This window comes from Haliotis asinina, chromosome 7 (assembly GCF_037392515.1).
Source record: "Haliotis asinina isolate JCU_RB_2024 chromosome 7, JCU_Hal_asi_v2, whole genome shotgun sequence".
NCBI lineage: Eukaryota > Metazoa > Mollusca > Gastropoda > Lepetellida > Haliotidae > Haliotis > Haliotis asinina.
Window position 1 is genome coordinate 40476838 of NC_090286.1, and position 27378 is coordinate 40504215.

Below are 27378 nucleotides of genomic sequence, written 5' to 3' on the forward strand. Positions count from 1 at the left end.
GTCCAAGTCGGAGTCGTGACACCTCTAACATTATAAGGTTGTTAGAGTTACCTCCCCTGAACTGAAATCTCCAATTTCCCTGCTCTGTCAGTAGGTTGTGTTCAATACTGCGTGACTAACGTTTCTATCGTGCGTGTATGCTGACAGCTGGCATGCAAGAACACGAATGGTTACCGTGGGAAATTATGTATCAACAAGATCACACTGGTTAAATTCATAATCAAACGTCCATCACCCAGAAGAAGCGTTCATACAATCTTATTCCTTTCCCACCCCCAACCTCCACCATGAAGCCTGGAAGAGGATTGATTGTGTTTCACTGACTGGTAGCGCAGTTGGTTTTCTCTAAATTTGGGAATGTCAAAAAATAAGTGTGAAAGATCTCAAGTGGACGTTTTAATCCTTTTTCAGACACATATTGTGTATGCGGGATTATATATTTGCTCTGCGATGGGGCAACCAAGTGGTTAAAGCGCTGGCCACGCCGATTGTGTGAAGCCCATATCTCGTGTCCCCTGCTGTGATATAGTTGGAATATTGCTTAACGCGGCGTAAAGCAATAATCACTCGATCACTTACCTACCATAAGAGAATGCGCTTCGGTTTCACATAACATCAATAAGGTTGTATATAACTGACCCAAACATCATGCTTGTCACTGAAATCACTATAGGAACGAGGGAACTGTATTGCTACGAACATTTCGACACATTGCAAAATGAAAACACTTTCCTTGAGATTATTTAATGACTTCATTGTTGTCATAATTTCAGTCACAGAAGCGCACATAAAGAGCAATGAACGCAAGTGGGATTTAAGGAACACTAACCAGGGAGACTATATATAGATTATCCCTGGTATAAAACATTGTATGTTACTGATTTCTGATGCGATTCTTTAAGATGCTTTCAGCAATATTCCAGAAACATTCCAGCAATATCACGGAAGGGGACACCCCACATGTTGGGAATCAAACCGGGGTCTTCGACATGACGACCGAACGCTTTAACCACTGGGCTCCCCACCGTCCCCGAGTGACACTAAAGATGCTTCTTGAGAAAAGTGACACTAGTAGCGTAAAGGAGCTTCTTTTTATTCACATTTGTACAAGTAGTGTTGAAGATCAAGTAGTGTTGAAGATCAAGTAGTATTGAAGATACTTCTTTCATCAACAGTGTCGTTATTAGTGCTGTGGATGCTGACAGTAACACTAGTCGCGTTGTGGGTGTTCTGCATCTCTATCCATCGACGCCCATCAACATCGGAGGGAGGAAGTCAATGCTAGGACATTGTAAAGGCCCAAAAGGGAGAGTCAGGGTCTTCACCAACGTACCGTCTGTCTCAAGCACTTCAACTTGACTGGAAAGATAACACAGTCACCATTGAAGAAGAGACCATTATTCACTGTGATATTTCTTCTTCAAATTAAAGTTACGATAACTACCTATCTGTCTTTAGTCTAGCAAAATCGAACCTATTTTACAAGAAGTGAAATTCTTCATACACGTTTGGAAGTATTATTACGAAAGTAGTGAGTCTTCCAAACGTGTTGCTGATAAAAATATACTCAAAAATCTTTATACGTTTGGTATCTAAATTCACAGGGTATAATGCAGAGCAAGCAAACATTTTTATATGTTTTCAGCAAAATACAATCCTCGCTTGACAGACATGTACCAGAAATATTCGACAAAAATAAGTTGGCGATGGTTCCTGAATTTAAATCAAGGGTCATAACTCACTCGCTTTCCCCGTAGACAATGTATACGAGTCCGTCGCATTCGTTGAACCTCAGGTCACTGGGATCTGCAGGTATCCTGGTCCCGTATATGAGACTCTCGTAAAGTGTGCCCACGTCCAGGGAGTATAACTCGCCGTAGTCATCCATGAATAGTAATGTACCTGCAGATGATAAGACAAGTCATAGTTCAAAAGGAGCCGATCCGCATAATAACAGACAATCTATGAGTGGGAGGGGAGGCTGGTTGGGGGTTGGGGGCTAGTTGTAGGGTTGGAGTGATGATGATTTTTTATGGAAAGCATATACAGTGTCCATCACCATCACACCACGTACTCAAACCACAGAAATCCTGAATAAACAGGAAAGAAAAGAAACACGGACCGCAACGTCTACAATAGGAGGATGGGTATTCCAATGTAAATGTCCTGTGAAAAAGATCTGGGTTAGAACTGATCTTCAGCAACCCTTCTTGTCGTAAGAGGCGACTAATGAGATAGGGTGGAGGTTCGCTGACTTGGCTGACCCATTTCATCTAGTCCCAGCTGCGTAGATCGATGGTCATGCTGTTGATCACTGGATTGTATGGTAGCGTCTCGGTTAATTACATACCTTCCCCATTTAGCTGGAATATATTGCTGAGTGCGGCGTTAAACAACAAACAATGGAAACGTTGACTACAAGAGTGGCAACTCTGTCGGTGTATCGGTTCCATACTTCAGCAAAGTGATAAACGGGATTAACGTCTCTTCGATATCTCAAACACTGCTGAAGGTGGCGTCAACCTCATCTCACTCACTCACCCAACCGTGGTTACAACAGACTCACTTACTTGGTATAGATGGCAACAGCAATAAAACTGATAGTATGGAATCAAAGAAAGGAGAGTGTCGCCTAAGGAAAATAAGCAGCAAGTGCCTAAACTAAGAAAGCGCGACATTTCGACCAGTTTTGTAACATTGTCGAATTTTGAGTGATATCGTGTTATTTACCATCGGGCACAAGTGCGATAACACGACAATGTTCCTTTAAGGATGTCATTCATAACGTGTTCTTTCAGATATGATGTAATGTAATTCGCATATTCGATCGTCCTGTCAGGGCCTCGGGGAGAGATCATTACCCATGCATCAAGAAAGAACATACATTCGTGCCGTTGTCAAGCAATGGTCGGCCTTACCGGTGGGGAGTACGTCGAACACAAGTATAGGGCAGTAATGGCTGTAAAGGGTTGACAGGGTTCCGTTTGTTGTGCTGGCTGGCACTGTCCGGATCTCGTCGTCAAATACCACATACACGACTCTGGAACATAGAGTCATGTTAATGGAAACTTAAACGAAAATTGTCCCGAACAAACCTAATCTGACCAGAAAAAGAAAGTATATGAAAAATTACCATTTCTCATATTTTATAGAAATATTTTTCTAGGTAAATTATAAACTGAAACATGTCGCCTCAACGCGGGGATCTGATTCCTGTAGTGGAAATCGCGTGCACGTTGTGAATAAAACGTCGAACTGGTCAATTGTATAAACCATTATTTGGGGGCTGTGTCACAGTTTCACATGCACTAAGGGCATAAAAGTTGGTTTGCGGACAGGTTTCAAACGGTCACCACAAATATGCCGCGACTATAGGCAGTTGAACGTGAGAGGGCCATATGTATGCTCCAGATGGGGTTCAACACACCCCGACGTTGTCAGAACCTTCGGATGCCGTGTCAAATTGCACAATGTATTGGATAGACTTGCAAGAGTCTGCAATAGATTTCTAGATTATATGCACAACGCGAGAAAGTTGCCCCTATAAAACACAAATTGTTTCCGAGAGGATACAGTCACAGAGGTACAAGTATAAGGTACCGGAACAGCCTTAAAAGGAAAAGTCGCATACATCGATGTTCATGCTGTAGATCACTGCATTGTATGGTCCTGACTGGTTTGCTACCGGACCGCTGAGTGTTGCTAAACACACACACACACACACACACACACACACACACACACACACACACACACACACACACACACACACACACACACACACACACACAGACACACACACAGACACACACACACACACACACACACACACACACACACACACACACACACGGCAGCCTATTATCGTAAATTAAACCAGTGGCTAACACGATGGACAACTATACACACGGCTGTCATTGTTGATTTGTCAGTCTAATCAATACATTGCATCAACATTGAGAGTTACCCGTCCTGAACGGCGATCTTGCTTGGAAGGCCGGTGAAGCTAGCTACTGTGCGCAACACTGAGCCGGTTCTTGTTACTGCTGTGATGGTGCTTGGTGTTGCGTCAGTGAAGGATACAGGCATGATGAGCTCGTCATTGTCCGCAAAGTACGCTATACCGGTAGCCTCGAAATTCATAGAGGGCATATCTTAAAAGAAGTTATTAACGTTATATGACATATATAGCCGTAATCGCGGTTCGGTGAAATGTTTGATTGAGTACTAATGTGATTTTGATCGCCACAGTATCCTGTATTACCTGAGCAATTACTACTAATACAACGCTCCCACCATTGCAGACGCCACCACCACAACCACCACCACTATCAGTATTGCTATTGCTGCTGCTATCAGTATTGCTATTGTTGCTGCTGCTACTGCTATCAGTAATACTACTGCTGCTACTACGTCTACTACTGCTACTATTAGTACTACTACGTCTACCACTGCTACTATCAGTACTGCTACGTTTACTACTGCTACTATCAGTACTGCTACGTCTACTACTGCTACTATCAGTACTGCTACGTCTACTACTGCTACTATCAGTACTGCTACGTCTACCACTGCTACTATCAGTACTGCTACGTCTACTACTGCTACTATCAGTACTGCTACGTCTACTACTGCTACCATCAGTACTGCTACGTATACTACTGCTACTATCAGTACTGCTACGTCTACTACTGCTGCTATCAGTACTGCTACGTCTACTACTGCTACTATTAGTACTACTACGTCTACTACTACTGCTACTATCAGTACTACTACGTCTACTGCTACTATCAGTACTGCTACGTCTACTACTGCTGCTATTAGTACTGCTACGTCTACTACTACTACTATTAGTGCTACTACGTCTACTACTACTCCTACTATTAGTGCTACTACGTCTACTACTGCTACTATTAGTACTATTACGTCTACTGCTGCTACTATCAGTACTGCTACGTCTACCACTGCTACTATCAGTACTGCTACGTCTACTACTGCTACTATCAGTACTGCTACGTCTACTACTGCTGCTATTAGTACTACTACGTCTACTACTGCTACTATTAGTACTACTACGTCTACTACAACTGCTACTACCAGTACTACTACGTCTACTACTGCTGCTATCAGTACTGCTACGTCTACTACTGCTGCTATTAGTACTGCTACGTCTACTACTGCTACTATTAGTGCTACTACGTCTACTGCTGCTACTATTAGTGCTACTACGTCTACTGCTGCTACTATTAGTACTATTACGTCTACTGCTACTACTATCAGTACTCCTATGGCTACTACTGCTACTATCAGTACTGCTACGTCTACTACTGCTACTATCAGTACTACTACGTCTACTACTGCTACTATTAGTGCTACTACGTCTACTACTACGTCTACTATTAGTGCTACTACGTCTACTACTGCTACTATTAGTACTATTACGTCTACTACTGCTATCAGTACTACTACGTCTACTACTGCTACTATTAGTACTGCAAGGTATACTACTGCTACTATTAGTATTATTACGACTACTACTGCTACTATCAGTACTGCTACGTCTACTACTGCTACTATTACTACTGCTACTATTAGTACTATTACGACTACTACTGCTACTGTCAGTACTGCTACGTCTACTACTGCTACTATTAGTACTATTACGACTACTACTGCTACTATCAGCACTGCTACGTCTACTACTGCTACTATCAGTACTGCTACGTCTACTACTGCTACTATTAGTACTGCTACGTCTACGTCTACTACTGCTACAGGGATGGCAATTTTCCGCGAATCCGCGTAAATCAACAGATTTATATACATACTCCCAGGTCATTTTCACGTGAAATCACTTTCACCTGTTGCCATCCCTGAATACTAGTGCGCCTGGACGTAACAGTAGTAGAGGTACAAGCAGTAGGAGTAACTGTAGCACTTACAGTAGTAGTCATGGACTAAGGAGCAGTAGTAGCAGCAACAGCAGCAATGTTAAACTGCATGATATTAAACGGAAGGTAGCAACATCAGTAGTAGTAGTAGCAGCAGCAACAGTAGTGGTGGTGTGTGTTTGTTACAGTGACAGTTGTGTGGTGGAAATTGCAATGCCACAAGACACCCTGTTTCACTTTACATTTTGTACGGAACGTCGACATAGAACAATGGTAATACACCCCAGACTACGTCTGAGTGAGTGAGTGAGTGAGTGAGTTAGTGACCCTCTACATCAGTATACTTAATACCCAGTCAAGTCAATATACATCCGCAAACCATGCATTTTTTTCATTTTCGTCAAATCGTTGTTTGGTAAGCTGTGTTCTGATTGGTCAGTCTCAAAGGTTACCTGACGCGACCTCCTACTAGGGTTTGTTAAGACTCAGAGTAGGAGTGTAACAATAGCACTGAGCATATGTTCACTTGACTGAGACGAATGTATACGAGGGTTGGCTGAAAAGTTCTCAGCCTGGTTTTTCCCCACCAGGTAGAGACAGGTGTTTCCCACCAATGAGGACAATCATTTAGTGAATCATAGACACAAGAACTACAAACGTACTAATAGTTTTATCTCAACTACAGCTCTTTTGGTAAACCTACCCTCTGAAATCATCAGAAATGGACAAAACTGAATACAGGGCAGTCATCAAGTACTTGCAAAAGAAAGGGATGTCCCCAACACAGATACATGTTGACATGGTCTCCACTCTAGGGGATGATGCTCCTTCATTTTCCACAGTAAAGAAGTGGGCTGCAGAATTTAAGCGTGGCAGACAAAGCCTTGATGATGACCCACGCTCAGGAAGGCCTTCAACAGCAACCACTCCAGAAAACATCACGCGAGTGCTCGATACGTTGATGGATAATCGACGATTGACTACTCGACATATTGCTAGTGTAGTAGGCATCTCTCATGAGAGGGTTGAGCATATTATCACCAACGAATTAGGAATGACTAAAGTTTCTGCAAGATGGGTGCCAAAGCTCTTGACAGCAGAACAGAAACGTGTCAGGTTCCAGACGTCCCTTGACAATTTGCGTCGTTTTGAAGCAGATCCCGATGATTTTGTGGCACGATTTGTAACCATGGATGAGACCTGGATACATCACTTTCTACCAGAAACAAAACTACAGTCAAAACAGTGGAAGCATCCTGATTCACCAGCTCCGAAGAAAGCCAAGTCTGTTCCTTCAGGTGGAAAGGTGATGGCATCAGTCTTTTGGGATTCCAGGGGTATTCTGCTCATTGATTATCTTGAAAAAGGTCAAACTATCAACGGCAGATACTATGCTGATCTACTGAACCAGTTGCGAGAAGCAATCAAAGCCAAACGACGGGGGATGATCGCTAAAGGTGTCCTCTTCCACCAAGACAATGCGCCTGTTCACAAATCGGTGGTGGCCATGTCAACAATCCGCGATTGTGGCTTTGAACTCATTGACCATCCTCCTTATTCACCTGATTTGGCTCCTTCTGACTTCCACCTGTTCCCCAAAATGAAAACGGAACTCGCCGGTCGCCATTTTGCAAGTAATGATGACGTCATTTCCGCTGTGACTGATTTTTTTAGGGTAGCTGAAGAAGATTTCTTCCTGACCGGGATTGGGGCCTTGCAGCTTCGCTGGCAAAAGTGTGTGAACTTGGAAGGGGACTATGTAGAAAAATAACTTACAAACGTGGACTTTTTTTCACAGTGAGGCTTAGAACTTTTCAGCCAACCCTCGTACATCGAACCAGCGCTGCAGTTAATCAGGACGTTACTCGTTACAAACCTATTATCCAAATAGTTCTGTGTGTGAACCAGGCACTCATCCACTATAAATGTAGCCAAACACTACTACTACTGCTGCTGCTGCTGCTGCTGCTACTATCAGTATTAATACTACTGCTGGCGGTACTACTGCTACTATTACTACTATGTCTACTACTACTGTGTCTACTTTGTCTACTTCTACAATAATATTGAATCTACAATACTACTTCTTCAGTAATATAGACTGTGTCTAGTATAATGCTAGTTACCAGAAGAGTCAGTAACCAGCCTCGGGTTTGTTCCGTTCAAGTCTGTGCAGAACACCTGAAATGGGTTGCTGACAAGGTAATCTATTGTAACAGAATCGGAATTAGCGTCAATAACGAAATCAAATATAGAATCTGAAGCTGGCAGTGTCCGAAGTCCAGCAGTTAGGTGACTGAATGGGAGGGACGCAGGCGCTGCCACGTGTGGAATTTCGTTGGGGTTCAGTCGCCAAATCGTGTCATTCTGACAGTCCGTGATAAAGACGTTTTCGCTCCCTGTAACAGTAAAACAAAAAGATATGGGAGACAGTGCAATATTTAGAAGAAAATTAAATATCAGCATACAAACCGAAACGCAATTTAGAAAGTAAATGTCGTAAAAGTAAGCGTTCATGTTTATGTCTTCGATTTACACATTTGACAAACAGCCAGAGTTGCGTTTCCTTTGCTGTTCGGTATATTTGATAGTTTTCTGTATATTATGGCGCCCTCAAAGTTCATAGTAACTGGATCCTACTATCCCCAAAAAGAAACGCATAGGCAATATGTATTTTAAAAAATCTATGACTTACCTAATGTGTTTAAGAAATCGTCAAAATAGGCAGCAGAAGTGTTAATAACGCGAGTTTACACAACCGAACAAGTGAAAAAAAAACGGTTTTACCTGAAAATGTTGATTTTGGTGGGATTTCTTACAAGGATTAGAAAGGCACCACCACAACGCAAAAGAAATCACCTTCCAGTTGAAATTTGTGCAGCAAAGAGCATTCACTGTCTGGCAATAAAAATTAAGATTACTTTCAGAAATTGGCAGTCGTTTTGAAGGAGTTTCAAGGTCAAATCCCAACGTCACGTCTTGACTCTGCGACACAGAACATCGCCATTGCAGAATAAATGCTGGGGATTACTAATCTTGTGTTGCCAGGCGTTTGAATATTAGTCCGAGCAAGATATCGTGGCTTGCAGCTCGTTGCAATCAAACGGGTATAACAAATGACCGTCCCCGTACAGGCAGACTTCGAGTTACCACTGTAGTCCAAGTTCGGTACATCCGGGTACTACAGTTGAGTGATCGAACTGCCACAAGTGAGAGCACAGCAGGACATCAGAGGATATCCGGTCAAACTACGGAACAGGTTGAAAGGGATTGGTCTAAGAGCCAGGAAACCCGACGTCGAGGTCGTGCTACGTCGTCACCATCGCGCTCCAACGTCTCCGTTATCAAAAGTATCCACTTGGTCGTATACACATTACCTTCTTCCATATTGGTGTAACATTTCATGCTCCAAAGTCTATTTTTGGACGAGTTATTCATGTTTAGAAATACAACATTTTCGCAACAGATCTCTCGCCTATGCGTTTCTTGGTTTGGATAGTATACAAATAGGATGTCCATCTAGAAACGTTCAAAGCGACATTGTGTTGTATTGCTCAGTTCATACCCCCTGTCCTCTTCCAACTACAATAACATCATAATTTATATGTGTTTCTATTATTACGGCAGGTGGGGTAGCCTATTGGTTATGGCTCGTCATGGTGAAGGTTTGCTAAAAGCGGTGTAAGACAAAATGTCGCAATTATTTGCATGAGTCATATGGATCTTAAATTGCAGTCAACCGTGGGATTATAAATTGTACTTAACGACAAATATTTTACATTGCATTCAAACATGGATGACATTGATTTTGAATTGTATTCACCCATGGGTCACAAGGATTTTTAATTGCAGTCAACAATGGATCGCACGGATTTTAGATTGTATTCAACCATGGATCGCACATAATTCATTTGCATTCAACCATGGGTCACAAGGATTACTCCACTGCATTGGACCATGAAATGCATCCCCTTTATAATATATTGAAGTATGAATCATTACGCTTTTAAATTGTTTTAAACCATGGCATTTCAAATTATATCGAACCGTTAAATACATGGATTTTACATTGCAGCATGGGTCACTTACCTTTAATTGTTTGAACTATGAATCACATGGATATTAAAGTGCATTCAACCATGGATCACATATATTGTAAACTGTAATGAACCGTGGTTCACATATACATTTGTATTCTAAATGGTAATGAACCATGGCTCACATGGATATTAAACTGCATTCTGCAATGGGTCGCGTGGATACTGCACTTCATTCGACTATGGGTCACGTGGATTATAAATTGTATTCAACCACAGGTAACATGGATATCAAAGAGCACACCAGGGTGGATCACTCTAATATATTACATTCAACCATAGAGCACATGGATTATAAATTGTATTCAACCACAGGTAACATGGATATCAAATTGCACACCAAGATGGATCACTCTAATATATTACATTCAACCATAGAGCACATGGATTATAAATTGTATTCAACCACAGGTAACATGGATATCAAATTGCACACCAAGATGGATCACTCTAATATATTACATTCAACCATAGAGCACATGGATTATAAATTGTATTGAACCACAGGTAACATGGATATCAAAGTGCACACCAAGGTGGATCACTCTAATATATTACATTCAACCATAGAGCACATGGATTATAAATTGCATTCAACCACAGGTAACATGGATATCAAATTGCACACCAAGGTGGTTCACTCTAATATATTACATTCAACCATAGAGCACATGGATTATAAATTGTATTCAACCACAGGTAACATGGATATCAAATTGCACACCAAGGTGGATCACTCTAATATATTACATTCAACCATAGAGCACATGGATTTTATATTGTATTCAACCACGAATAACATCTGTATATTATATTTGATTACATGACATTTAATAACATTGAATCATGAACAATTTACATATAAACTAATTTGTATTGAAAAGTAGATCACATGGATTGTATGCGTATTGAACCACTGATCACGCGGCCTTTCATCTGTGCTGAATCGCACCAAAGTGTACCAAACCATTTCTATCTCCACCTGTGTTATTTAGCTGAGAGTGTTTCTAACCTTCGCATGGAATGCTCTTTTTGACGATGCTCCGGAGTGATCGCTTTAGGTCTGCCATATCGGCCATTAGATCTTCTTTTACGATGGAGTTAATGCAGGGCTTGTCGCAGCCGGGATCTGAAACGGAAAAAGATTGGGTTCGGAATGTATGACAGTGTCCCTGTCTCAGAAAAGCCTCTAAATGAAACATTGATGTGAAATACACCCTCACTTGTAGTGTCAATGGTAATCATCACCTCTTGTGATATTCCAAAACATGCTTGTGACAAGTAGGGACTCGTACAATGAATGTTGCTTTTCTGCCTTATGATTGTGACAAGTTGAATTTTATATTGAAATAATGAGTTAGAATATATGTAGGACGCCTTGATTAGCATCATCATCATTATCATCGCAATACACGTAATGTTGTATTTAATGAGGGCGGTGGTGTATCCCAGCTGTTAAGCGATCGCTTGTCACGCCGAACGCCCGGGTTTAATTCCTTACATGGGTGCAATATGTAAATTTTTGGTGCTAAGAGCGGCGTAAACACCAATTACGGTGGTGCGCATGTATAAAGCAAACGTATGAGTGAATGAAGGAATGAATGAAAATGAATGAACGAATGGATGAACGGACAAATATTCACATGTATATGAAGACTCACCGTGACAAGGTTTACAACCGAAATCTGTAGCTTTTTCTAGATTATGCATTTGACTGTCAATCCTTCGAAAGAGACGTTCAAGACTTGCAATTTCGCAGTGAGCGCCTCCCTCAGAAGGAGCAGCGATGCCCACTAAGATGACATAGCATGCCAAGAGTAACATCTCGGACAGTTCAACACACTGTTACTGTGTGCTCGTTAGTCCCCTAGAGTTTCTGTGTTGTTTTCATAATCATACGCTCAATTACTTGATTTAGTTATACTCAATTAACTTCTATTTTCCCCGAGGGTGGTAAATTTGTTTTACAACGGGGCAAGAAATGAGCAGCGTTGAATACTTTATGCTGAAAACCAAAGAAACATCCTTGGAGATTGTGTTATAAAGTGGTTTCATAGTAACGATCCCTTGTGCAACGCCTAGCTCCCCCATGAGCCACTGAAATGCAGTACCGATTCCCATCAGAGAAGACAGCCATTGTTTCCCACACCAGTCTTGTAGCTGTTGTGCACTCTGGAGACGTTCCAGGCGGTGACGTTGGGTGAATATGTGTCCCCAGGCAGGACGTCGATAAAAAATGTTCCTGGCTTGGAAACTGGCCGAAAAGTTCGGTCGCTGACCGGTAGCGATTCGTGTTTTCCTTAAATTTGATTTCTTCAAGAAAATGTGAAAAAATACACGACATTTTGACCATTTGTCGGATTGTCGCTATGTCGAACTGTCGGGCCTTGAACACTTTTTTTTTAAATCCAAAATACAACAATGCGACATAGCGACAATTTCAAGGTCAAAATATGTCGCGTTGTATTGTCGCCTTTTCTACAATACCTAAAAAGCCCTTGAAATGCGCAAGAGCCCAACAGTGTCACTTCAAGGATTCCATTGACCCAAGTGTGGAATCCTTGAATTATGCATCCTCGATATCTCCAAGGTATACGTTCCGATAAGTCTCCACTATACCCTGGATGCATCTACGGCTCGGCCCGAAAATTTAATTACCTCCCTTTGCTGGCTCCGCATTCTCACAGTAGCCAATCAGCTATGCCGCCGTTACAACTGAAATTGCCAGTGTCAACAAAGATAGCGGTCGCAGCTGCGAAGGTTTGTTCGCAGTGCGACTCAGATTTGGGGGAAATCATAGAGACACATTGATAGGTCCGACAATTAATAACAAAAACTCCTTCTGCCTCTTTCAGAGAACCCGTGCATGGTTCGTGTTGCGAAGTTTAATCGGTTAGATAATTTAAAAAGCGAAAGTGAGTTGTGATTGGTTCGCTCAATTTCCCAGCGTACACATCTGATTGGATAAAAAGCCAGCCAAGGGAGGTAATAAATTTATCGGGCTTAGCTGTAGATGCATCCAGGGTATAGTGGAGACTTATCAGAACGTATACCCTGGAGATATAGAGGATGTGGATTATGGGGTTAATCAGCAAACGTCCAAAAAAGTCTCTACTATATGTAGCATGGTCATGTATTGTATGAAGTCGTCACTTTGGGGTCCGAGTGGATCAAACTCCAGGACGGAGAGCAGAAATGGGCTTTCCCGCATTACACCCATGAGGTGAATCCAGTCAAACCTTATACATTAAGAGTCAGTGAGTGAATTTACTTTTACGCCACAGTCAGCAATATCCCATCCATAGGGAGGCGGCAGTCCAGTGATCAGCAGCATGAGCATCGATCTTCGCTCTCACTGGGATAGGATGACATGTGTCCCTGTGAAGATCCGGGGTAGAATAGGCCTTCAGCAAACCATGCTTGCCATAAAAGGCGACTGCGCTTGTCGTAAGAGCGACTAACGGGATTGGGTGGTCAGGCTCGCTGACTCCAAATTGCGCAAATCTTTGTCCATGCTGTTGATCACTGGATTGTCTGGTCCAGACTCGATTAGTTACAGACCGCCGCCATATAGCTGGAATATTGCTGAGTGCGGCGTAAAACTAAACCCACTAACTCACTCACATGTGTCGACCAAGTAAGCAAGACTGACAACCCGACCCCAATAGTTGTCTCTTACGAACAAGCATAGGTTAAGGTTTAAATTAAATTTGATATGATCACATTATGGTCACATTATAATTACAATAATCAGTACATTTCTTCAGTAGAAAAAAATAACTGCCCAGCGAAAAAAAGTCGAGTTTGATGGTGGGTAAGAATGTACCGAACACAATCAACCCACCCATGACCCATATAGACCTGCTTCAGTGGGCATGTAATTAATCTCCTTGATAAAAGCGCCTCTGTCTTATCTTCACCGCCGATTGAACATCTCACAAGCAATCGACCATTAATCGTGTACAGAATAACACTCGGAGTTATTTGATGATCTTGCTACCTTTTCTACAATAAAATTAAAGGGTCAGTCGGGCGATGAGAAGCACAGAAAATAAATATGCCGCCCTTACAGGGTTTTGAGTATGTGTTGACATAGTTGATCCATGGATGAGCATAAGTAAGATGTTCAAGATGTTTTCATGTTTATAATTATTGCATTGGTCGTTCTTATATGGTCATTTAGAATTTGTATTTCTTTTGACTTAGAAAACATGGAACATGTTTCTGAACAATTGAAAATATTTTTGTATGCGTTTTCGGAGTGTACTCACAATTGCATTACCTGTAACTATGTAGTATGCTTCGGCGTATTATCAGTTGAACGGGAAGGTCCAAGAAAATATTTCATCCAGTATACATGCAGCTTGCATTTGAGGGTAAATGTTGTAGAAACATTTTTGGGTCAAGTGTTGGCGGGTGTAAGAAGTGAATTTACATTATTATCGCTATTTGAAAGACTCACAGAAAAGATCCATTTTATATCTTAAATATTTACTTGAAGTTACGTTTGAAAATAAAATAAAACAAGACTTCATATCATAACTAGACTTTCCGCGTTGACGACGGGCCTGTACAGTTCATTTATCACCAAACTTGAATTATTTTGAGCAGTTTCAATAAGCTTAGGTTTAAACATTACAAAGATATTTTATATTTATATTTTATTCGAAACGCAAAGATATGTTTACGGCGCAAACAGCCTTCGCAGACAGAAAATAACTGAGTTCGTTTAACCATTTCGAGTCATGGCTGAACGAGGGCGAGTATCGGGGATATACATTGACCAATCAACGAACAGTGTCACATTGTGCGCGGTCCGGATAATAAACATCATGGCGGAAGATGGTATGTATGAAAGCGAGATATTATTGAAAAGCATACACTTTATGTTGTATTTGATTATTGTGGATGGTTGTAACTGATGGAGTACTCGCACTTGAAGTGCTAATATCACTGGTAAACTTGGGATGTAATTGTTGTTGGATACAACTCAATCAACAGATGCCGAAAAATGGAAAACATGACATGACCTGCTTCTGTCACATTCATTGAATGGAAACATTCCCGTCAACCGACTAATAATGTTGTTTTAAACAAATCATTGATCCCAGTAAGTTAAATTTCTTGTCCATTTTCATGCTCTCAGCTGCATGTTATCAGTTTGTGAGCATACTTTTTATAAGTGCCATGTACTGACATTTTAACGGACGTTACAATATAACGACGTTAAATCAGTTACAGTGCTTACATTAACTAACGGTTGGCATACATTTCTGACATTTGCGGTAAATGTGAGTATGTTCAGAGTCATGGCGAACTACATACCCATTCGACCTAAATATCTCCTCAATTCTGACGAAAAATAACACACCAAACAAGGTAATTAATCAGTTAATATGCTGACTGATATACAAATAGTTCATTGACTGTGTTATCATGTTTATATGTGTATGGGACAGACTGGCATTAATGTACCTAAATGAATGTTGTTTTAATTGGGTACTGTTCACACTGAATCACAGGTTAACAAAACTTAAGTTACCCAAGTAATACTTGTTAATATTGTATGATTGATATCCTAGCTGAATCAATGTACAGGAGATATGCTCTCATACCATTCATCATTGTTGGCAGAATGAAAGCGTTTGAAAGCATTTTTTTTATTTGCAATTGCATTTCTGAACAAAAGATTTAGTAATTCTGAATGGTATCCATGCCAGTTTACCATTGTTTAAGCTTCATTAAATATCTTATGCAGATTATGCATGATACATGATATGTATATATCATATTGTTCAAGTTGCTTTTTATAGCAAAAACTATGGCTCACAACGCCGAGTCATTTGTAGGAAATATGTTGTTTTTCACATTTAACAGTGGTTTGTGTGGACTTGCTCAGGGGCCATTATTTGATCCCAGGTCTGCAGTAAAAAGCTGCAAAACAAGCCCAGTTCCTGTTAACCCGTTTAATCATGGTATTACAGTTATGACTAATGTGATGACTTGGCCGAGGTAACCTGGCACTTGGAAGTAGCTTGATATCATTTATCGCAGTACAGGAATGGAGTAGAGTACAGTGATTCATTTACTCATTGCTCATATTCTGGCACCAGATTCACAAAATGTTTGTAGCACTATGCCATTTGTAAGCCTATGGCAAAGTTTAGAATTACGGTGGGTTGAAATGCTACGAATGCTAAGTAGATCAGGACCCTGGACTGATTTCTGGTTTAGTAGAAAGAGTGTCTATCTGGAGAGCAGATGTACAGTCCAATAACTACCTTGTTGATACCCTATAGACTCCGAAAATGGCATTTGTTACCTGCACTTGGCCTTAAATTGATAAAAAATAGTCTTTACACGTTAGAGTCACTAATGCAATGCACTCTGTCCAACTCAAACTGTCTTTCTGTATATAGAAATATATATGCTGTATATACTGAACTGAACTTACAGTCCTGACGTAATCCTTCTTTGTTGTCATGATGTAAGGCTGTGTATCTCAGACTCTAATTATTTCGGACCAAAGTGTTAACCCAAAAAAGTAGTTACACATGAAAACACAATATAATCCAGGCTGAGCAGGATGCCTGCTTGGCCAATAAACCTTGAATAAACAACAATGTTGATTAGTTTGTCTACTTTGTCTAGAAGAGAACGCTTATTTAACTTTGATGTGATTAATACAAATTTGTAGACTAGAAATGAGATGATCATGTATACTCAGATAATGTCGCTATGCATTAAGAGGCCTTCAGACACACTGTAATTAGTGATGCACTGATCAATCAAATAATTGCAGTATTGACCTTTTGACAGTCAAATGAAACAAATTTCCAATTGATAGCTCTATAAAATCTTCAAGAATAACATAAATGATTTTTGTACATGCAATATTTGTAAATATCTCCAGGTAGGCTCACAATGGCATTGATATTGGAAATGTTTATGTAACTGGGACTGCTGTCTAAGTCAGACTTTTTACTTAGTGGGTCACAAGCCAGTCTGAATTAGACTTAGTAGACTGTACCAGGTATGCAGTGTCTGAAGGGGTAGAAACTATAATGTAAACTTGCAGCTTATTGTCTTGGCTGGAGAACATACATACCGGATATTATATATAGGATATTATATGAGTGTCCATGTCATACTATGTTTACGACATGAGTGCCTAATTGTTGGTATTTCCCGAGCGAGAGTGAGGGATATACTGACGTCTAGGCATGAGTGTGTCGTAAACATAGTGTCATTGGCATGAATATAATATTCTGTTTATTACCAAAGTTGTTAAATTTAAGAAAATAAACCCAAATCTACTTTCAAACATAGGCTGGCAACCCGCCGTCATTGCATGTAGAATGCATTGTCACATAAGAATCCGTGAAGTCATGACATTGTTCGTGCTGTCATGTCAATGTCATCACGACAAAGTGATATTTTGCTCAAGGGCATCGCATGAAAAATATGAACCCCGATATGTTTGCCCTTGAAGATAATAAGAAACTGTCCCAACTTACGACTAGTACAAGGAGGCACATGTGCAAGCGCATCATACAATATATAAGTGTTTCCAGTCATGATCACCATGTGAAGTTGTTCTGTGTTTGCAGTGGAACCAGGGCAGAGTGATTCTAAAGTTCGAGTGGATCAGCTGCTTCAACAAGTGGTCAAGCAGTCAACAAAGTGAGTCATATATGGGCAGATTACCATGACAGTTCATTGCTTTATTGTTGTTATTTTAGTGTAGAGTGGACTGTGTGTACAAGCAGAAACCAATATAATAATTCTCAGTGGCCACATATACTCATGGAAACAAATAAGTGAACACATGAAAGTACAAGTGTTCCTTTAGACATTTACGGAATTTCACATACAGAACAATACATACCTTGTGAAGAAACATGGACAAGAATAAAGCAACACTTGTATTTTTATATGCTGTTATTTGTTTCCATGAGTATATTTTGAAAATTGCAGAAAGATGCTTATATTTTTGTTGTTGAGCATTTTGAGTTGCCAACCTGCTGACTAAGACTTTTCTAGCACTTCTTTAGGTTTTTAAAGATCACATATACTCTAAGAGGGAACAAATGCATAAATCATTCATTGACATTGTTATAAATGAAACCCTGTCATTAAAACTTTTCATTTCGACATTTAATTATCTTAAATCGAGCTTTTTGACAAGAGTGCACAATTCTTTCCCGCAAATGAAATTTCAACCAATCAGAAGGCGCGCCTCCGTGATGTAATGCGAGATATATCTATGTGGGTTGCTGTAGTTACATGTAAATTTTCGTGGGTAGATTATCTTGTTTCTAGGTTTGTCTAAACCTGCAATCGTGACAATTGATTTGAAAAAGGAAAGCTTTATGCTTTCACAATCTACTGCCATTCAATTTGGTCACCTGTTTTGCTTATTTTCTGAGATACACCTTGTTTTCATAGATGATTCTGTCAGAATTCTTTGATGTTATTATCGTTATATATCGTGGTGTTACATGAGGTGTCATGCAAACTCTGTTTGGTTACGAATCAGAAACATGTTTAACTACAGGTAGGGAGTAGTTTTGATCTTTTAACTTAATGAAAACAAACCAAAATCTAATTCAAGTAATTGATTCTCAAAATGACTTTAGACCGTGATGCCTTGATTTTGAAAAATGGTGTCGCCCTTTCGCGAACATCTGCCAGTCTGAGAATAAATGCTTTTTAGGATTGTTTTCACCAAGTTACAAAATCTAAACTGTTTTCTACTGGTACTAAAATTTGTATTTGATTGTTAGACAATAGGATCGTGTATGACATTGCTTATATCAGTATTATTATTAACATAACAAGTTCACTCTTGGAAGTGATGTGGGTGTCAATAGTATACTATTTGCAATATTACTGACACTTTCACCACAACCCTGATCACTTCCGAGGGAGAAATCATTATGCTACAAGTTGTGGCATGCAAAATCCTTTTGCCTATCAATCATTTACTACAACTAATAAGTAGTTTTGACTTTTTTGACTCTATGAAAACAAATTTAAATAGCACCTTCTATCGTGGAAGCAAGATAGGTGTCCAATTGAGGGGTCCCGTGGAAATCTGTGCAGGGTGACACCATCACCTGACACTTGGGAGCATTTGATCGCAACCCAATCGAATGATTGGGTAAGTCTTTGTTGACGTCAGGAAATCAGCAAATTGACAAACTGGTCACACACTTTATATACAACTAACTGAAAATCCTTTCTCACATGACGTCACTGCAGGGCTCTAGCGACAGAGTTATGTAAATTTTCCGTGGTTTCATGGGCAGGTGAGAGAGAAGCAGACAGCAGCTTTTAATCACTTGGTATTAATTAACGACATGTTTTTTAAGAATGAAAGACTAATCACAAGTCTTTCATATGTAATGGTTAAAAGAGCAAAAAAAATGTGAGTTTATTCGTTCTTCAAACATGAACAGACAAGGGCTTTGGGAATTTGTTCATATGCCTAATTTTATTGCCATGATTACTGTGATATGAGCATGTTTAGTTCCAGTTTTTCGAGAGAGCCAATGTAATGTTCTTTTGCTAGTAACACACTCATTAGGTTGTGAATATCATGTAACTGACTTTTTCTATTATTTTGCAGGGATGCCATAGATGCCAAGAAAAAGAAGAAGAAGAAATCAAAAGGATCCGAGCAGGATGACATGGTTGGAATTTGTCTGTTAACTTTACCTCTCATTGTAACATGCTTCAAGCTGGTGCACATTGTTTAAGTCTGTTACTCAGTCTCTGAGGAACACTACATTTCGTGTTGAGAGGGATTGTTTATGCCAGTTTGGCATTTGCATTAGGTCATTTTTAGCCCTTGCTTATAATGAACTGTGTTCGAAGCCAAATTCACCCTAATCACTTGTCAGTAAGTGCTATTTCCATTGACATACGAAATCATATACCATTACCAGTTTGTGATGCTTTCTCTTGACCAACCTTGATATTACCAAAACATTTTCCCAACTGACTATTTAATTTATGTATGGATGGGTGGATGGATGGATGGATGGATGGATGTGGAAAACTTGGTGACTGACACAGTTTTTTACATGACTAAAACTAGGACCATAGTAGCCATTGACTCCAGACCAGTTAATTGAGAAACATTGAGACACCTATGGTATGGTACTGTGAAAGTGATGGGGGAAAAAAATGTTGATTTTAGTTTTTATAAAAATGCAAAAAGTGTCTTTGAAGTAAACGTATGTATGCAGCAAAATATGCTTTAAGGTTTTAAGCATTTGGAACACACAAGTGATAAGGTTTATGTCGTAGAATATGTAAACTCAAGAGCTCCATGTTTGGAATTTACTGCTGGTTTCAGTACAGCCGCATAGTTTACAAGTGCGTGTGGCGCAGTCCTGCGTGGCTTCTACTAGTCAAATCAATTGGTCCTGCACATGCCCGATAAGGGAGCATTAATTGAGAACTGAGTAACCAATGTTTCAATGCAATAATATGACAGTTAAAAACTCAAGGAAGATTGTTTTTCCATTCATGTTCAAATTCTTATGAAAAAGAGACACTGCTCATCTGATTGTCACAAAAGCTGGTCTATTTCTAGCTTGAGTTGTTGCGGAAGGGTGAGGGAACAGGGCTACACAAAGACAGAGATGAAACCATTGATGCCAACACTTTTGACCCCGACAACAGCAAAAGTGAGAAGAGCAACAAGAGGAGACAGAGACAGCAGGAAATGGAGAACAGTGAGCAGCTTAAAAGTTGTTTTTTTAAATATGTGTGAAAAACTGGTCCACAGACAAGTTTAAACTTTTTCATTGCTAGTCTTCTTCAAATGTGACAGAAATGTTTGCTTTGCATCCATTATCTGTCATTTCTTCTTTTCCAGTACCATTGTATTGCAAAACTGCAGCATTAAAAACTGGTTCTGAAGTATTGACTGCATATGCTGCTGGTTAATGAGGACTACAACCACTGGACTTTCACTTTCCTGAGCACAATGTAGATGGTGTCTAATTAGCACGTAGTGCAAATTTCAGCTTGTTAAAATGCTGTATGTGGAGGAGTCTAGTTATTATTGCTGATGAAGCATACTTCGCAACTGGAAACAGTGAAAGAAGTTGTTAATTTTCTTTTATTAACTACATTGAAATATCTGATAGCATCATAAGTTGTATTTCCTGTCTAAGTGATCTTCAGAATCAGTTGTAGATGTCAGTACTTTTTGTTAGATGTGTCTGATCCAGGTTTCGAACCCTCAGTTGGAAGGTCAGGCTTTTAGCCACCTGGCTAGCTATTCTTGAAACATTGTGACCCTATGAATTTCTTAAGCCCATTCTTAACACACTGACTATGATCAAAGTTAATAATCAATGGGGCAAGGAATGCTTTGAGAATAAAGGCCTTGCTCTGAGAGTGTGGTTATGAATTCTGGATACGACTCAAGCTGACAAAAGCGCTGTAATCTGTACATTACCAAGAAAGTAATCCCAAATATGTTACATGTTGTTGGAGCTAGCACATTCTGACTCAATGAATTAGTTTTCATGCCTAATTCATTCAGTGTCACGGTAATGTCATGCCTCAGATAGTTAGCACTGTGATGGTATTTTTCCACATTATTGACAGCTGTTGTCATGGCAACAACCATGATAAAACACAGGTCATCTGTATGCCTTTGATATCATGATGGTCATGCTATGATAGAGTAGCTGTTGTAGGCTAAGCAGCACCTGTTGTCACCCATGAAGATACGGTTTCATTTTGGTCTTGAGCTACCCATGTTTGTTGTAAGAGGCAACTAACATGATCGAGTAATCAGACTCACTGACTTGGTCGACACACCATTGTATGCCATTTGCATAGGTCAATGCTCATGATGTTGATCACTGGATTATCTGGTCCAGACTCAATTATTTTCAGACAGATGCCATACAGCTGGAATATTGCTATGGTGGTAGATGACAAACCAACCAACCATTTCCACTATTCTAGTATGCCCACCATATTACTGAAATATTGCTAAAGGTGATGTAAAACGCTACTGACAAACTCATGTGAAACAACAACTCCCGTAAATCTTGTTACAGATGAGAGTGATAAAGTGAAGAAAGATGGCAAAACAAAGAAGAAGATTCCCAAAGCTCAGGACACCATTGAGATGATTGATGAGACCAAGGAGAGTAAACCAGTGAAAAAGAAGAAGAAAAAGAAAGTAGAAACACCAGAAGAAGAGGTACCAGAAGAAATACCCTCACCGACAGAGACCACACCTAAGAAGAAGAAAAAGTGAGGCTGTAACAAAAGTTTGTCATTTAATTTCTCTGTGACCATTTCTTCCCCTCGTTTTGGTCATGATTCTATTTTGAAAAATGAATTAAAAAATTGTGAAAATACAACTTTGAGGACATTCATTCATTTTGATCATACATCATGAATACGATACTGGTACATGTTGCAATGTGTCATAATATGGAGGTAGTTACTTTGTGTCAAATATGAAACAATGGGTTCTAGTATGAGTGCATCTCTGCCTGCACCATTGTATTTCAGTGTCAAAAGCTGAGTGTTTGCGGTACACAGTACCACACCAGCAGATCATTTTAGCTGACTTAATTGCTGATCCGTGACACCTGGTTTAATCTACCTTTGCTTATCATTAGACAAGACAAGTGCGACTAGGTGGTACCACTCTATGACATTCGTAACTACTCGTGTCATTCCAGCAAGCCGGATGGCGTCTTGTACCCCTCTCGTGGCCATGTTTACGACTGGGTCCTGTGTAAGCATAGATGAGCATAGAGATGAAAATAGTCAAGTACTATTATCAAGGAAAGATAACTCTGAATTTCCAATCATGGCTTTTAGAATATCCTATATCCCGTGGACAAAAGAACAATACGGTCATTCCTTTTGCAAGTATGTTTCAGTGTTGGAAGTTGTTCATCCGTTTATGTTTATGCTCAAAGTTTATGTTTAAAGTGCACTTTGCATAGTTTAGCGAAGTTTCAAAGTTCAACAGTTCCCCTTTTTAATGTTTTGAAATGAGTTTTACTATGTGCGATGTGATTGGTTTGCCACAATTCTTGGCAGAGATGGCCCATGGGAGGGGTATAAGTCTTCTTGTAGGTCATGGAAAGAGACGAGTAGTTACAAATGCACTCCATGACTGTTCATGTCTTCTCTTCATTTCCTGATGACCTAGGGTATAACACAGAGTCAGTGATTTTAGAGACATCTAACAACAGCACTCAGTCCTGATTTTATAAACATTTGACAGTACATTCTTCTGTGTCATTACAAGTCATTTAAATCAGTGTCCAAGAAAATGAATTGATCTGAAATGTTACCTGATCATGAAAACATGATATCAGTCACTGCACTTGATCACCCACAGGCCACAGTGATATAAGAACATTGTTGGTGTTAAGCCAAGACACGAGCGGATCCAGAGAGGCATGGTGGGGTGGCACATTCACAATCTCCCCGAAATTGTTTTCCCACAAGAGGATATCCCCCTCACCTTTGGCTTCCTGATATATGTGCATCCACCACTTCTCCAAACTCCTGGATCCACCTCTGCAATTATGACTGTAGTAATTTGTAGGAGGCGACTATCAGGATTAGGTGGTCAGACTTGCTGACACGTATCATTGAACAGAATTACATAGATCAATGCTCATGATGTTTATCACTAGATTGTCTGGACCAGACGTCATTATATTCAGACCTCTGCCATATTGCTAAGCCATAAACAGAACAGATACCCTTCTGACAATGTGAGGTATGTTATGAAATTATCACTGATGGTGTTTTCAGAGCCAAGAAGCCACCAGTGCTGGAGGAGTCTACGGAAACACCTCCTGTTCAAGAGGAAGAACAGACAGAAACAACAGCACTAGTGTCACCCAAAGATGAAAAGAAGAAGAAAAAGAAAAAGAAACCTCCTGATACAGAAGACGATCCGGAGGCTACAACTGTGAAGGCAGAGGATGAGACTGTGGTCAGTTGTAGTGTTTATACGTTCTTGATTTCTTACCATGGTGACTGATTGTATAAATCCATTTTCAGTCTGTGTTTTAAGTTTTAAAAGTGAAAGTAATGCAATTTAAATGTGAAAATATTTTTTCCTATCTCACCTCTTTTTTTTTGTTCACACATTAGACATGTTAAACTATATTACTCAGACAAAGAATATTTAGAGACTCTGTGTTGATGCACGTATAATGAGTCTCTCAGAATTCTTGTATGTGTAGAGATCTCTTGGTCGAGTTTCCCCAGTTTTCCATCATTTTCCCTTGTTACAATGTGTAATTACTTTTTGTCCAGGAGACTGCAGAAGAACCACACACAGATGAAACATCACCCAGAGCGGAAACTCCCAAGAAGAAGAAAAAGAAGAAGAAGAAGGAAGGTAAAAAAGTCATACAATCTTTTTCAGAAGAAGTCCTCCTTGGGGTACGTATAGCATCCTCTATACTGACTCCATGGAGTAGTCTCTGGAAACAGAGACTGTCATTGCTGGGGGATCGGGTTGAGGAGATTATGGAGGAGGATGAGGGTTGGGGAGGAATGAGTGACTCATTATTCTTGCTCGGTGCATTGTTGAGGCAGGTACAGGAATGCATGCCTCGGTCCTGCCTCAGGTGTCTGCCCAGGATCAACTGCTGCCGACCGTCGAAGTTCAGGCTTCCATTGTTCCATCCATTGTTCCTTCTGTTTTGGCCAAGGTTATTAACCCTCTCCTCTTTGGTACCAGGTCTAGGTTTGATCTTCCTGAATTAGACAGTAAGTACCTTATGGGCAAGTCAGGGCTATATACCCCTCCACCCCCAGTGGTGGACGACTGTGCCTATGTGTCAGTCGCTCTGGGGGTACCTTGGGAAGCACATGAACTTCTGCCAAGCAAGGGTGTAGGCTGCCGCCCTTAACTACTAATACTTCAGCACTGAAGTCTGCATACTGCTTGTTTAAAGAGCAGTGTCACAATACTGTCCAGTGTTTGAATGTAACCATCTGCTCTGAGTATACTTCTTTATTGCAACAGCATCTAGTGGATGTAGGCCTGGCAAAGGAAGACGTCGCTTCCTCGACCCTTGCACAGCAGTCCAGTCGCATCTGGCCCGGGACTCCATTAGGTCCTCGGCGTGTCAAATCATGTCGGCAGTTAGGGGCCTCCTTTGTCTTTGGCTCACCTGCTACACAACAGGCACTACTGGCATGATGTTTGTGCTATTGGTCTACCCTTGGTAGCGACAGTAGTATGGGAAGTCGTGGAGGCAATATCTACCTTTTATGACTCCATGCCTTTATTGGAGCAGCCTCATTTGTCTTGGCGGCCCCCTGTCCTTGCAGCAGTGTATCTTTCGGTTCTGGCAAAAGGTAAGGTAAAGGCTGTGGCAAGGACAAGGCAGCGGTGCCCCAGACCAAACAGCTGGGGATTCATAGTCTTCTGCCACATATCCCATACATACTTTCCCCTTTTCTTTCGGTATGGGGAAAGGTCACTTCCAATTCTTGGGCCCTATCCATACTAAGGGATGGACACATACCACAGTGGAAGCAAGACCCACCTCCCATTTCCGGTATCCGTTATCTGCTCTTGGCAGTAGGGTGCCCAGTTGGGTGCCCAGTAAGGGTGGTCGTACAAGACAACAACAAGTTTTTTGTTTTGTAAAATATTCATTGAAATATTGTTACAGCTGTCATGAGCATTTTTAAGATGGACGTTTTAATGCTATATGTACCTCAAGGAGGACATTCTTCAAAGAATTCATAACCTCTACAGGTTTGTATAAATTTTGGAATAGTTCTAATAATTACAGGCCACTGTAATTGTCATTACACTGAGGAAAATGATTCATCAATTCAGGGGAGATAATCCACATGTCCATTCTGGGCATGCACTTTGTTTCACAGAACTGGATGTGATAAGGCGCTGTTATTTGCCTGATGTTTGTGCTATTGAACAATGGTTAAAACATGCTAGTTGTGAATGTTATTTATTAAGGTAATGAAGAATATCTCCAAACATGCTGAAAATCAATTGTATGCACCATGACAGCTTGATCAATATTGAGTTTGCAGTGAAGTCTGAACAGAGACTGCTAATCATCCGACATTTGCTACTTTCTGCAGAGGAGGAAGTAGTTACGGCTGCAGAAGAGGAGGTGGCAGCAGCGGCTGACGTGAAGGACATTGAGGACAAAGGGCAGATTCTGGGGCTAACTGTACATCGCACAGACAAGCTGAAGAATGACTTCCACATTTTGCATCCCATGATCAGAGTGCACATGGTGGATGAATCTACAGGCACCTACCTCAAGAAACAGAAGGAGTGAGTCCTTGAAACTGCAGGGACTTCTTGTTTCATACAGTAATTCAAATGTTTTTGACTGAGAGCAGTTTTACATCTCTCTTGCCGACATGTTTTACACCAATGTTGCTTTAGGCAGAGCAAGGTTTTGCACCTATGATGCTTCAGACAGAGTGAGACTGTTGCTTTGCGTGAAACAGTTAATTGTGCTGTCCTAAATTACATTATGACTTGACTGATTGCCCTGTTTCAGGTCTCGAGCTGTCACATCCTTCTATGAAACCAAGAGTGACAAAGTTGACCACATCCTACCCATCATGACGCAGCCGTTTGATTTTAAACAAAGAAAGTGAGAACATGGAATCAATCTTTCGTCAAGTTCAGTTACAATATGTCTGACAAGTGTCTTTAGTAAAGCTCTTGTGGAAGATATTTTATGATAGTATTGGCTGCTTGACTCAAGCATACAAAGCACTTTTCCAATCTTTTATAATCTAAGGTATTCTCCATACTAAGCTGATAAATGATCTGGACCCATTTACCACCTTAGTTTCATCCTGGATGTAGGGCTGTAGGTTGACCGAGTGGTTAAAGAGTTTTTTTTCAACACGCTGAAGTACCGGTTTCAATTCCCCACATGGGTACAATCTGTGAAGCCCATTTCCGGTGTACCCCGCCATAATATTGCTGGAATATTGCTAAAAGTGGTGTGAAAACCAACTCACTCATCCTGGATGTGGCATCCCCACCTCCGTCACTTGTCTCTGAATTAGTCATTCTCAATCTCACTTTTGAAGAGTGTTTAAGTTTAACTGTTATAGTACTGAACAGGTCAAGGGTATTTGTCATTGTTAAATGATATTTTATGCCCTGCATGACTGCGGATGAGTTTTCCATTCCTTTTGTACGAATGCTTAGGAAGCTTGAAAGCCAGTTGTTCTGAAATGGTTTGATTTTCTGTACAAAGGTGGCCGTGGCACTGGGAAAGCTTAATAGCTTAATAAGTGTTCGCTCATCACGCCAAAGCTTGGGTTCAATTTCCCACATGGGCACAATGTGTGAAGCCCAATTTAGG

At 40.4% G+C, this 27378-nt stretch overlaps 2 protein-coding genes across 2 annotated transcripts in view; one reads left to right on the forward strand and one right to left on the reverse strand.

The window, feature by feature from the left end:
* Positions 1–1183: 1183 nt before the first annotated feature.
* LOC137291996 (uncharacterized) lies at positions 1184–11812 on the reverse strand. Its single transcript, XM_067823549.1, has 7 exons — positions 11650–11812; positions 11001–11117; positions 8018–8290; positions 3968–4154; positions 2919–3040; positions 1743–1902; positions 1184–1359 (listed from the first exon to the last, which is right to left on the reverse strand). The coding sequence occupies exons 1-7, from the start codon at positions 11810–11812 to the stop codon at positions 1239–1241; spliced, it is 1143 nt and encodes a 380-aa protein (XP_067679650.1). The 3' UTR covers positions 1184–1238.
* A 2984-nt stretch (positions 11813–14796) lies between these two features.
* Positions 14797–27378, forward strand: part of LOC137290748 (jouberin-like) — a 32214-nt gene continuing 19632 nt past the window's right edge. Inside the window, exons 1-9 of the mRNA XM_067821865.1 lie at positions 14797–14833; positions 17599–17671; positions 19620–19683; positions 20592–20733; positions 22078–22276; positions 23807–23990; positions 24317–24401; positions 26126–26324; positions 26557–26652. Of these exons, the coding sequence (XP_067677966.1) occupies positions 14821–14833; positions 17599–17671; positions 19620–19683; positions 20592–20733; positions 22078–22276; positions 23807–23990; positions 24317–24401; positions 26126–26324; positions 26557–26652 (1055 nt within the window). The 5' untranslated portion in view covers positions 14797–14820. The remainder of the gene's footprint in view (positions 14834–17598; positions 17672–19619; positions 19684–20591; positions 20734–22077; positions 22277–23806; positions 23991–24316; positions 24402–26125; positions 26325–26556; positions 26653–27378) is intronic.